The following is a 14,376-nucleotide window of genomic DNA, read 5'->3' on the forward strand; positions in this document are numbered from 1 at the left end:
TTAAACATACGTTTCTCCTGGCTTTAAGAACTGTGATTCTGGGTTTTCTGTGCTTTTTGTCAAACTTGGAGGATTGTGAGGTAGTTGACGTGGGAACACAAGGAACTTTACTGCTATGGCTCAGATTCTTGTATAATATAGATATTCTCTGCATGTAATATTTTTCATAAGCCTAGTCTGTATTTCATTTCCTTTATATCATTTTATATATGCAGTACTGCTTGAAGATTCACCTTGTAAGTAAAAATGTATTTAGAAGATGCAAGGACAGAACTTCAGCTACTGGAATTGGCACAGCTTGCATGAACGAACTATGACAACACGAACAGACAGAAGCATGGTAATTATTGTACTAAACTTGTAAGTTTAACCATGTCCCTTGCTCAGGGACATGATTTAGCTGAGGGTTGTTAAGGTAATATGGTTAAGTCGTGGTTGGACTTGATGATCTTTAAGGTCTTTTTCCAACCTGAGCAATTCTATGATTCTATGAAGGTTATCCTTTTATTATCTTTTTGTGCTTAAATTTTTGAAGAGACTTTTAGATTTTATGTAAATCAATTTACTTTACAACAATTTTTATTTAAATATGAACAGTTTCATAGGGTTTCAGCAAACTAAACTAAAGCATCTCAGGGAGTACATATCTTCCCATCATCCAAGCAACCACTCACTACCCAAAGAGACAATGCAGCTTCTATGAGGAAGGGAGCACCAACTGACAGGTGATCAGTTATTTGAGCAAGAGCACTGTTCTTCCCAAGATATGACACTCCAAACAAGTACTAAAAGGGAATCTTTTAGTACATTTTTATTTCTGCCTATAACTTATTCTAGTGAAAAAGTCCAGTTCTTACCTGAAATTGCAAAGCATGTACATAAAAATTACTGAGTCATTTGACAGTTTTTTTTTCCCAATCCATTGTCTGAATTAAATACATATTCACAATCCACCCTCCCCTCCCCCCAAAAATTCTTTAAAATTGTCACTTTCTAACACTTTTTTTTTTTTCCCCACATAGATTTATACTGTGAATACACGCCCTGATTTTGAAAAATATAATGCACCTGGGCACTCTCATAAAATCACCAGATAACTGAGGCTGAAGTGACCTCAGGAGGCACCTGGTCCATATTCTTGTTCAGAACAGAGTCAGCTGTGAAGTTAGACCAGGCCCCTGCAAGCTGGTCTTCAAACCTCCAGGGTCAGAGACTGTGGGTAATCTGCTCCAGAGTTTTACTGTCCTATCATGGAAAAGCATTAACTAAGCATTAAAACCAAGCAAGGATATATACAAACCACCTAGCTGCTCTCTGTGCTGATCTAATTAGAAATCAGTGTAAATGATGTACTGAATAGCTTTGATACTATTAGCAGAAAATAAAAAAGTCTTATGAGACAATCTGATCTCCTGTAACAAATAAGTCTATTTATCATTCCTTTTTCTAGATCTAAGGTTAAAAGTGCAAAACAATATAAGAGAAAATGACTTCTGTAAGAAATCACAGTGGTAAAATTAAGAATTCTTTCCTAATGGCTACTAGTATCTTTCTTGCTGCACCTCCAGCCTGTTACTCTGCATGTTACCCATGTCAGGAATAGGAAATATGCCATTCCCTTCCTCTTTGTAGTAGTTTTATGTATTTGAAGACAGTTTACATGTTTCTCTTCAGCTGACTCTATGCTAACTAATCTTCCTCCAGGACTATGTGTTATACAGACCAGTTACTCTTGGTGATCTCCTTTCAACAACCTTTACACTAAAGCCTTACCAATAACATGTAGGTGTATAATCAAAGAATATTAAGACAGTATAATTATGAAATAAATGAAAGAATTAGGCAAAGCAGATTATAATAACAGGAAGAGAATAGATAGGATGCTAGGACGCTTACCCATATCCCGGGCTCACTTATGAAACTCCAAAGGAGGGGATCTCCAGAAGAGATCTTTCACCACTGGTAGTCAGCTCTTAAATAGGTCTAGGAAAGGTGGAGCCAGGTTCCACGCCTTCCAGCAGCACAGGTGAATTGCCTTCACCTGTGCTCCATGGCTGACTCATTGCTCACCTCAGGTGATCAATCAGAGGTTCAGGCTGTGACTCAGCAGTTCCCATACAGTAGCACAGAACTATTTCATTAGTATTACAGACAATGCTTTCAAACATCTTAGTTTCTTTCATTCACAACTGTCTGACTTCATTCCCTCACAGCCAAGAAAGCCAACCATATCCTGGGCTGCACTACAAGAAGTGTGGCCAGCAGGTCAAGGGAGGTGATCCTGCCCCTCTGCTCTGTGCTGGTGAGGCTTCACCTGGAGTACTGCAATCTGATGTGGACTCCTCATTACAGAATAGACATGGACGTGGTGGAGGGTATCTAGAGGAGGGCCACAAAAGGCTCTGGGGTGCCCTGATCAGTATCTAAATGGGAGCTACAGGAAAGAAGGAGACAGACTCTTTAGCAGGGTCTGTGGTGACAGAACAAGGGGAAATGGTTTCAAGCTTAAAGAGGGTAGATTTAGGTTGGATGTAAGGAAAAAGTCTTTTACAGTGAGGGTGGTGAGGCACTGGAACAAGTTGTCCAGAGATGTGGTGGATGCCCTGTCCCTGGAGACTTTCACAGTAAGGCTGGATCAGGCCCTGGGCAACCTGATCTAGCTGTGGTGTCCCTGTTCATTGCAGGGGAGTTGGACTAGATGACCTTTAAAGGTCCCTTCCAACTATAAGGTTTCTATGATTCACCAGCTTCGTATCCAAATAATCCACAGATTTTAATTTTCAAGTGGATGCTACTTTTTTTTCCCCTGAAACCATATTTATTCTCCCCTACAAATAGATCTTTGCACTTAGACCTTTTTCTTAGATTCTAATCTGCTAGGCTATATCTTTGATGTGTCAAAAATATTCTGGGTTTTAAGGCTGTATTACAGCCACTAACAGTCCATACCATACAATTATAGTTCTGAATAGTATTGGAAGGAGGACAGATTCACTAGTATAATCTTCCTTCCTGTCAGCAAATCAATTAAAATTGCTCTCAGTGTATATGATTTCAGTCATGCTATAGAAGAGCAGACCAATACTTCTGTTGCCAGTTGTAACAGTATCTTGTGAGACTATGACATTGGCTGCCTAACACAAAGAAAATAGAATATAAAGGAGGATTAAAACAAATTTACACTGAGAGTATATTATTTCCTGTGGCGGAAAAGCATGCAGCATTAACACCTGTACATGCCAGTACTGGTTCAATCTGAAAGGGAAAAAAAAGAAAAACAAAAATCCTCCAAACAAAACGAAGGCAGACCAAGAATTCCAGATTCCTGCAGGAGACACACGTGTGGCAAAGAAACCTTTAAATAGCCTGAAGGAATATCCCTTAGCATATTGAATTAAAGATGCCTCCTGTATCTTTGATTTACATACAACCAATCACTTTCACCTCAGTTGCCTACGACATCCCCAAAGCTTCCTCAGACGAAACAGAAAATACAACCAAGACCAAAGTCAGCTGGTTTGATGTGGTGAATGGGCTCAATTGAAGGAATCTCCCTTAGCCAACTTCCTACAAGAAGCGTTCAGTGCTACTTTAGATTTCCGAATTGCTGTTGGCAGCTGCCTCTCCTCAAAGTGTTCTCCCACCAGTTCTGCACCAACCTCTACCTGCAGTGAGTTAGAAATGGCAAACACCTAACGTTCAGCTGTAACCTATTCAAGGTACAGTGCAAAACAATGCACAAACATTGTCCTGTTCTTCGACGTGCAAGATCTGACTGAGCTTTTTTCATTAGTAAAAATCAAATTTTACGTTCCAGTCTTTTTAATCATGTTTGTCACTCACAAAGTAGCACAGACATTTTATTCTGGACAGTGTGTCACAACACAAGAGCACTGATACATTTTTAATACCATAATTTAACAACTGGAATATGCAAAATTATTTTAACTATGGCCAAAGTGAATAACTTACAGCCCAAACTGAGTGCTACTTCGTGTAACCTTAAAAGACACTCCCCTCCTCACATATCAGGATATGAAGCTTCTAATGAGACTGTCCCAGATTATTTTTGGTAAACAAGGATTCTTCCGTTTGTATATTTCCTCTTCTTTGAAGAACAGATGAATATATTATTAAACTGGAAATAGATTTAAACGGAATCTTTTAATTAAATTCTGAATTTGAAGAAGAGGACAAAAGTCTAAAATGTGCTGACTCAGCTCCCACATGTGAAAAATGTTGCTGTCAGTCATTTGGTCATTTTATCTCTGCCTTAGTGTTAGGGAAATCAAGCAGAGAGAGTGGCAGCAACAGCCGGATCCATGTGCCTGTGTCCAAACACAATTTATTCATATAGCTCAAGGAAAGCACGGCACAGCTGCAGAGCAATTATGAGTAAAAAAAAAATCAACAAGCCCTACAGAACTGATGAATAACGATACCGTGGAGGAAATAAGATCTGTCTATGAAGCTAGAAACACTCAACATTAACAAGTGCTTTTTTTAGACTGAATCTTCACATGATAAACGTTAGTTGCTATGGATGCTGACTTTCATTTCTGATATTTCTTCCTTCCTGGTTACTAGAATATTTCCTCCTAAAAAAAAAACTTCTATAACTTTAAATCTGCTAAATTAAACCATAACAAGAGATTTTCTTTAAAATATCAACACTGGAGAGCTGGCTGACACTTCTAAAGAAGTATAGAGGGGGTGGAGTGGGAAGTGTATATACCCATGTACAAAGCAGGAATACTTTGTGTTTTCTTAAATTCAAATGCTGCCACCCAGTCACCGTTTTCTTTAGTCTGAATATTGCCAGAATCTCAGCATCTTTCATCCCTCATCTTGAAGAACATATAAACATCTGAATATATAGCACACATTGAGTGGAAATGATTTTCTGCATCTTCTTCAGACAGTGAGCTGAGGCACAGAGAAAAGATGCATTCTTAAATCAAAATGCCTAGACCAAATCAGCCAAAACACTACTAATAAATCAGTAACCAAGTAAAATTTGGTTAAGGAGCTGAAGCTCAAGTACAAACTGCTATTCTTAGCTCAATTCCTATTACACAAGCTAAGTTAGACTGACCCTTCCACTTGTCCCTCAACATAGACTTGCTTTGATGATTGTTATGCACCTGAAGTCATGCAGGAATATTGGCCTGAGCCATATAGAGCAACCCAGACCAGCATTCTGTCAGCTAAGGCAGCCTTCCAAAGGGCCAGTCTAATCCACATTTTAACACTAATGTTTTTTCAACTATTTCTGACCAAAGCAGAGCGTCTGTAATTACAACAAACAGTTTCAGGCTCCACTTCTTATACACACTGTTGTATGTTGAAAAACAAGGAAAGGTTTCTCTTAGAATTTGCACTTGGAATTTTTACGCCAGCTAGGAAAATAAGGTCCTTAAAACGCATCAGTGTTTTATCCATCAGTGAAGGGGGCAGAACTGGCAGACTAAGGAAGAGGTACATGCACCTGCATTCTGTGAGGACAAGCAATCATGTCATTCTGGCTGAAGTCAGATATGTTCAGTAGACTAAAATCATGTTAACTAGTGTATCGGTATGCAGAAGCATATCAATAAAAACTAACCTTTTTAAGCTAGCTGTCAGTTATCATGCTATAAGGAATGGAAAAAATTTCAATGGTAATGAATTTATGTTATTAGAAAGAAAAGAATGTAAAACATTTGGTAATTACATTCAACATATTTCCTACGTTCTTTATTATTTGTAATTTATAAAGGCAACAACCAAGTACTATAAATACCTACATCATCTCATCATACATTCCATACAGTATAAATAAACGTTTACTAGTTACCATAGAAATTTAGTAGCAGTAGACATCACTGGAGTCCAGTGGTTATGGTTCTGTAAGACTTCATTATTAAATATTTTCTTAAAAAACATGGTTCCGAAGGATGTGCTGATGACGCTAATTAATATTAAATAACTGCTTGTTATTAAGCCTTTCAGAAATCACTGATACAGAAAAAAGAGTTTCATTTGTGAAAGTGTTAAGGAATGCCTTCCACTTAGTTTGTCATATACCAGAACATTAAAACAGAAAAATAAGTAACGTGGTCAGAATAACTTACCTTTTCACCTTCTTCACCTTTACTACCAGGAAGGCCGTGTTCACCCTGGAACACAAAACAATACAAGTAATATCTCCAACATTCTTTAAATTATTGCATTTCTTAAAATTAATTTTATTACATTGATCTTTTATTACGGGAACAAAACACAAGAAACTATATGGATAATTATAGTCTTGCATTCAAAAATGTATGAAATCTCTACAAAAGTTGCCATTGGTTTTTAATAACCAATCATTCTTTCATTCAACCTAATGGATACTCCTCGCTTTAAGAATTCTAAACTTTTGATTCTAAACCCATTCGTTACAGTCTCGGTATTCTGCAGAATCAGCTTTAATACATTTATTCCTATCAATTCCTTCATGTTAATTTTTAAATATGCCTAGTCAGCCGTGAAGGCCTCAAAAAACCCACCCCAATTGAGCAAAAGATCCAAATACAACTTACTGAAAGAAAACCCATCCCTTCCATTTGGAAATTTCTGTCCAATTAATGAAACATTATAAAATAATAGGAGTGCAATTTGCAATGCTAACTCAAATTCAGCTTATTGCTGCAGACTGAATTCTTTATTAAACGATCTTACAATAGAAAGACATGTTATAATGCTCCAATTTGATAACTTTTACCTCAGAAAAAGATGCTAATGCAGCAATCTTACTATGCTAATGTCTCTGTCAATTGGTTTGAGGCCTGGATGCATTACAACAAGAATAGTATCTATTTTTTTCAGGTCTTTATTAAAGTATTTTTGTCTGTTTTTTAACAGAAATACAATCAAAATTATATACTTGTAGTACAAAACTTACATAATTTAAACAACAACAACCAAAATAAAACAAAAAAAAACAACCAAACCCCAACACCACCACAAAACAAACTCCACACGTATACTCTTTCTCCCTTAAATCACCTGGCAAAGGATACTTTGCATGACTTTGCCAGTGTCAAGATATCAGTTTTACTGGCTCAGTACAATGCACATGAGTTCTACAGGCTGGAAAACGAGGAGACTGGATAATTTCTGAAGTAAAGCATATGGCTTTTTTCTAAATTACTTTAAAAAAAATTAAATTAAGTAATGTCTAAACATTCTTTCACCCTTCAGAGATTTTCATTTCCATATATAGAAGTCTGTGGTTTAAATGAGGTCAACTAAAACAGCAGGCTACAACTTGCAAACTTTCTAGCAACAATTTGCCAAATTGTTTAATTGATACAGTGTTGTGTAGTACACATCTGGGAATTAAATTTGAAACTTAGGAGACATGCAGATTTATGGATTATCAAACAACTCTGGACTTTCAGGAGGTGCCTGCAGTAGCTCTTCCCTACCTCCCCCTCCCCCTTCCAGCTGGAGTTACTGAGGCATTCATCAATTTAGGAGTCAGTTTCAGAAGCATGACCAAGACAAAGCATGCAAAACGTGATCTCGAAAAGTAACCTTCCAGATGCTCTTACCTAAAAATCTGTGGTTAATTGCTGAAATAAATTTCTGAATGTATGCAAATTCTACTCTGCTTCCCATTCTTCTAAACATAGCTAATTTCTACCTACTTTCAACAAACAGGAACAGAGAATTTTCTTCATTTAGCTTTTGCATTCCTAAGATCACAAATTCTGTCTTTATTCAATTCACAATCCATTATATAAAAATCAGCCTTACATAGACTCAAAATTTATTTGGTTGGAGCTTGTATCCATTGTGTTGTCCTTCCACAGTCCATCTCTGATAAGTTTGGCTCTGGATACTTGCACCTTCTCATTACTTGCAAAGAGCAGTAAAAGCCTACTCCCACCCACCTTCCAAATTATGTCATCTCACAGCTGAACAGACCCAGTTTCCTCAGCATCTCTTCATATACAATGGTCTGTAGGCTTCTGGCCATCCTCATGAGCCTCCACTGGGGTCACCTCAGTCATCTGCTCTCTCCTTCTCCCAGTAGCCTCAAGCTGGACACAGATGCAGTCACAAAAGTGCAAAATAATCACCTCCCCTGACCTGCTGGCCACAATCTTGCTAAAGCAGCCCACACATGGTTGGCCTTTTTCACTACATTGTCAAACAGCAGGACTATCAGATCGTCTTTTTATAGAAATGTAGAATTGTTTGAGTTGGAAGGAACCTGTAAATCTATAAACCTGTCATCTATTCCAACTCCCCTACAGTGAACAGGGACATCTACAGATAGATCAGGTTAATCAGCCTGACCTTGAGTGTCTCCAAGGACAGAGCATCCACCACTGCTCCAGACAACCTGCTCAACTGCTTCTCGACTCTTGTCATAAAAAAAACTTTGTTCTTATATCCAATCTAAATCTCCCCTCCTTTAGTTTGAAACCATCTCTATCACAACAGATCCTACTAAAGAGTATGTCCCCTTCTTTCTGTTTGTTTCTTTAAATGTTTCCATATTCATACTGGGTAGCTCAACTCTACTTCCACTTCCACACATGCACATTTTCTGGCATACCAAAGCAGACTGACCTTGAAGATCAATCAGCTCTCATGGCTCCTTAAAACTGCAGGACAGTCCCTAATGCGTCCCTTTGACAGACTCAACAAACTTAGTGCTGTGATGCTCACCTCACATGCCATGTTTTCTACAGTCCCTGCTGAACCCCCTACAGTTTTTCCACAACTCTCAAGTAGCGAGCTTGGAAGAGGTCCAAAGCACAACATTTCAGATCACCAATACCAAGCATAATGTTCTCCTTGTGTAGTCAAATGCATGGTTTATTTTATTCACAATAGCAGATTATTTGCTTATATTCACTTTCATTTCCACATTCAATTAGAAAAAAATAAGAAATGTCGCAACAGAAAACATAGAGAGAGCATTAAAATATTAGTCTGTGTTAGCCAAGGGTAAGATGCTTCAAAACAAAACACTAATGTTGCAAAATTACACCTTTAGGACTGACTTGAATTCTCCTTTTTGTGGCCGAATTCTTATGTGGTAAGCTAAATACTTCACACAATGTTTTTAACGGACAGTCACTGTTTTCCTCTTCATACTCAATACGGGACTCATAATACAATTTTTATCACTATCTAAATACAATGCAAGTCAATAAGATCCTGACTTTGAATGCATAAATTGATAATGGTAAGTCTATTGTGAAACTCAGTGCTAGCTACCTCATCTGCAGAGAATATGTTCCTTTTCTTATTGCCATATTGCAGGAAATCTGCCCTAAAGACACATGAATCATCCCTTTGCATGATGGTCATGCTTATCAATACTTGAAATTCTAATTATGAGGTTTTTTTCATTAGTCCCTTAATTTTTGGAAGCAGCAAAACCATTTTACATATGATTTTCTAATAGGAATTAGCCAGATAGAAACACATGACATTGGGATTTCATTCCAAATACTTATGTTTAAACATAGCTCCTACTTCATGAAAAGAAAATCAGATCACGATGAGTGTCGGGCAACTTTAACAAATATTATCAGTAATGTCTGTAATGCACAAGCATCTTTTTGCAAATTCTAGCCTTCCTACAGTATTCCACCTCTGAGGAGGAGTAAAAGATAAAAAAAAAAAAAGATAAAAATGGAAGAGTACAAGAAGCAGCGCTTCCCTCATTTCATTTTGCTGAGATCATAAGGCTCAAATATCAGATTCTTGAATCTATACATCTCGTGGCTGCAAAGACCCTGCACAGTACTGAGACAGAGGCAACTGCTCTTAATGCAAGGTAACACTGGCAGGCACATCTGTGCCACTGCACCTCATGTCCTTTCTCTTGTGAGCTGATAGCGAAGTTCCTTTGTTGTGCTATACAAGTTCAAAACATTCAAATACAATGTAGGTAAATGCTGGAGAGCTGGCAAAAAGGATGTTGAAAGTGAAATATATAAACAATTTTTTTTTTATTTTTTATTTTTTTTTACCTTGGAACCAGTAAGACCAGGTATGCCAGGAGCACCTGCTAAGCCAGTGTCCCCCTGAAATAAAATGTACATAACCATCATTTTTTTCAGAACTAGGCCATGACTAAGCTAAATTTAGAGAGGAAATAACAAATCACAAGAATGTCTGGAGATGCCCTGCTACTCATTCTTTTTTTCAGAAGCATTTATTTGATTTCTAGAATCATTTATATCTGTTGTCTTGTTTTCGGTTAAAATACATTTCATTTCCAAAATATCAGACAGTTAACAATCACAGGTGAGTGTTTTGACAATGAAAAGATTATGTTATTAAATTACTACCTCTCCTCCCTCTCGTTTTGCAAAAGCACGGCAATTCCCCCGTACAGCTGCTACAGTTGTAAAACTCTTCCTCCTCAAATAACTTTCATGCACTTCTCATGAAAACTAAGAATTTGATTAGGATTTTTAAATTCCATTCAAGAAACTGGATGCTTAGGCGTTGCAACTGAGCATAGATAGAAACAAGTTCATCAGAAATGTTTTTAAAAGGCAACTGTCCCTGCTCAATGCCATCTTCAGCATCTGAATTACACCTACTTTAGCAGAAAAAAAACAAAGTAAACAAGCAGAAAAAGAAAACCCAAACAGAAACAAGTAACAAGTACAGTCAAAAACCTAGTAATATTGCATTTAGAATTAGAATTGAAATTAGTTCAACCATTTCCTTCTCCATTCCTTCTTAGCAAAGCTTTTTAAGACAGTTACAGAGACAGTGAGAACCAGGCTACAGCACTGAAAGCTAAGAACTAATTTCCATTTACAGAACCATGAAAATATGCCACAGCGAAGTACATTGGTCTCAATAAATCTGAAGTTGTTAAGCTAAGCTCTGTTAGACAAATTCATCCACACTCCTATGAATTCAAGTGGGAGCTTAGAAGACTTATTAAAGGAATCTAAAATCAAATGCTATCTGCATTCCATTCACGGGCCTTAATTTCTTGACAGAAGTTTCCCTGAGTAACTTATATACCACCCAAATAGTTTTTTAGCCAAGCCAGAGCTCAGCAACAAAAAGTTCTGAAAGTTCACTTGTTTGATTCCAAGCCAAGTGGAAGATAAATGCCTCACAGACACAAACAAGAACAGAGACAAAGGAAAAGCTCCAGTCTCTGAACAACACAAAGAGCCAATAAAAGAACAATTACTCATCAAAATGATACAAGTAACGAAGCAAACAAGTACAAAGCACTCATGACATGTAACAATTAAAATACAGCTTAAAATAGATTGTTAAAAATGACATTTTTATAATTCCACCCATGGCACAATATCTAACGTTTTTCTTACATTTCCCTTCTGTAAAAATAAGTGCTGTCATGATGGGGAAAAATTTTAATTAATGTTCACAAGTAATCCTTATTCCTTCATTTTCTCCAAATTCACAATATGAATATGTGATTTCAAAAGCATTCCTTGCAGTCTAACAGTTACCAGATAATATTTTATCTTCATTATTATATGGAATCACTATAAAATAGATGAAAAATCGCATATTCACAGCTTTTTTCTTTGCTTGTTTTCTGTGAACACAAGGCATAGATGTTTTGTCTTGCACTGTTTAATCAGCGTTCTACAAATCATGACTCCTTCAACACAGCAATTCACAAGTAGATCTCCCATAGCATCAATACTGATTTTCATTAAATCTGATATGATTGATGTTGTAACTGCTTTAACTGCTTTGGAAACATTCAGTGTACATATAATCAGGGTTCTCAACGTATTTATGATTTATTGATTCTGAAGTCTTTACCTGCGTTCCAACTCCCTATAAAATCAAGGATACAGTTTCTAATTGAAAGTGTTCAAGATACAATAAGCTCCCTAATAGCTATCTGCTTAGCAACTATTCCAGAATGCATGCTATTTTTATGAGAATTTTTATACCTCGACTTCCACATTTTGCTATTTTTCCCTATTAAAAAAAAAAAAAAGACTTTCAAATAAATAAATAAATAAAAAGAAAAATGAGAGGCTAATCTAAAATGCAAGTAATGAATACACTTCATACAGCTCAGGTATCTGTACTACACAACTATACCAACATGAGTTAGGTACCACATTAACTAAGAATAAAAAAAGAATTGAGAGAAACTTTCATCAGTGACTCAGATGTGCTTTGCTATTTAAAACTTTTTAGGCATTAGCACAGTTTATAGTCAAATACATGAGAAAGTTGTGAGATTCTCCTCATGGCTGGAGAAGAGAATCAGTTTAAAATATTTCAGATACATATTTTACACACAGGGTTTTGCTAAAATAAAATAAAAAAAGAAAACAGGCAGATATTTCCTTAGCAGGAGGAATAAGCAGTTTTTCTTTTACAATTACTGGGGCACTGCAAGGAGTTTGATTTACATAATAAACTTGCTACCTCAGAGTTACTAGCAAGGAAATAATCTTAATAGAAGTAAAATCAGGATGGTTAATTGGTACTCACTCTTCTGATAATTTATATGTATGCACCTTCCATTACCCTGAGTATGCCCGACCCTTGGAATAATCTAATAGTCTGGTGTTTTAAAATGAGGACAACTATTTTTAGTATTGCAGAAATGGAGCGGAATGTTCAACAATGTACTATCACAAGGCTCTATCAACATCCTTCCCCTCGTAACAAGTACAGAGCGAGTCAAGAGCCACCAACAGGGTCAGACTTTTCCCTTTAATAAATGAACAATTCCACACCAATTATACTCCATTAGATGACAGGTTCCTTAACCTACTGGAATATTTCCTTGTTTCTCTAAGCAGGCTCATGTTAATGGTTAGAATCACCTGATAAAATATTAATTATTTAAAAACATACTCAGTTGATATATGCAGGAGTCACACTGTGAAACTTCAGGAATGGTTACATCAGGAAGCTTGTGCTAAATATTATGACACCTTGGTTTCACTGCATCTACTGATCCTTTTGTTCCTGCTTGGCCCCTTCTGAACTAACAAATGCTAAGCACTGATAGGCTGCAAAGGCCCTAATGAAAGGCCCATTTTTCCTTCATGCAAACTGAATCCAAGTGAACAAGCGTAAGATTCTCCCTTAAAATAATCTCACGAAGAAGGGGCTCAGATGATTCATTTCCTTTCCTCTGTTCTGCTTCCTCAGCAATTTCAGCATGGCAGGTGTTCCACAGTTTGGCCAAGGGAGTGAGGGCTGGTCAGAGGGCTTGTGCACCCTTATCGCCCAGTGAGCAGGGCTCCTCTGGCTTTTCTATGCAGCTGCTCAAGAGATGGCCAAATGAAAACAGCCCTATTAGAATGACATAACCTGAGGCATTAATTTCCCTCATTTCCAGCCCTTCCTGTCTTTGGGACAAGTCTGACATCTAGCCTTTCAGGCACCTAGAAATTAACGTACTGAAAATTAGACATTAAAAATTTAGGCCTCAGTTCTTGGCACACAAACTAATAAATGTGCACAGGTAGAGGCAAGCTCAGAGCTCCAGAAAATATGATCACGGGGCTCCTTACTCCAGACTGAACACTCAAATTGGCTTTATTTCCTTTTTAATTTTCTATTAGCATGTGCTGAAAGTATATGACTCCCACAATGTCTATATTTAAATACATAAAGCATGCATATTTTTCAAATAAATTGTCCAAGTCAGAGGTTTCTTTGCTCCATAAATTGTTTTCACACACAAGAATTCAGAGTTCTGAAAATACGGAGACAAAAGGACTATCCCACTTATTTCAATGCATCGTAATGTAGGAAATAAGTAGGCCTGTACATTGCCTTTCCTTTTATTTAAGAAATTGATAAGAAACTGTCTAAAACCTATGTCAAGGAGAGGCTTTTATACCATCAACAGAAATATCATCTGAAGCAGAATCAACTGTAGATGCCCTTTATGCTTTTGACAAATACAAGTGATATTCACTACCATCACACATCCTTAGAGAAGTGACAGCTGCCTTTATCTTCTTGACATTCCCCATGAAGAACTGACTCCTCAGCCTTGAAGACAGGCTACCAGTCCCCATTCCTAAATGCCACTGATATCAGGGACAGACGTGGAATGCAAGGAACTTAACAATAAAATAGAGGAGAAAAATGAAGGTAGAATGCATTACCAGTATACAACCAGGACCTCGGGTGGTTTACATTTAGTTCCCAGCTGTGCCACAGTTCTGTGCAACTTCCAACAGCTGATTAATGTCTTATTCTCCTTCCCTCTCTCCTACAGTATTTTTAGTATGAAATTCCTTGGTATCTGCAGTGCCTTCTGAGGAGGTGATAGTGGAGCATTACAAATCAGTGGGAAGTTCCACACAGTGGCAAAGAGCAGCAGAATAGCGCAGCTTCTCC

General features: G+C 37.2%; 1 protein-coding gene across 9 annotated transcripts in view; it reads right to left on the reverse strand.

Moving 5' to 3' along the window:
* Window positions 1-14,376, reverse strand: part of COL19A1 (collagen type XIX alpha 1 chain) — a 212,231-nt gene that overhangs the window by 111,893 nt on the left and 85,962 nt on the right. For 8 of the 9 annotated variants that reach the window (XM_090136199.1, XM_090136198.1, XM_031610879.2 and 5 more), the window contains 2 exons: window positions 10,020-10,073; window positions 6,114-6,158 (listed from right to left, as the gene is read on the reverse strand). In XM_090136199.1, the coding sequence (XP_089992325.1) occupies window positions 6,114-6,158; window positions 10,020-10,073 (99 nt within the window). The remainder of the gene's footprint in view (window positions 1-6,113; window positions 6,159-10,019; window positions 10,074-14,376) is intronic. The other variant, XM_090136202.1, reaches the window with a different exon arrangement.

Source organism: Phasianus colchicus, chromosome 2, assembly GCF_987193195.1.
Source record: "Phasianus colchicus chromosome 2, bPhaCol1.hap1.1, whole genome shotgun sequence".
NCBI lineage: Eukaryota > Metazoa > Chordata > Aves > Galliformes > Phasianidae > Phasianus > Phasianus colchicus.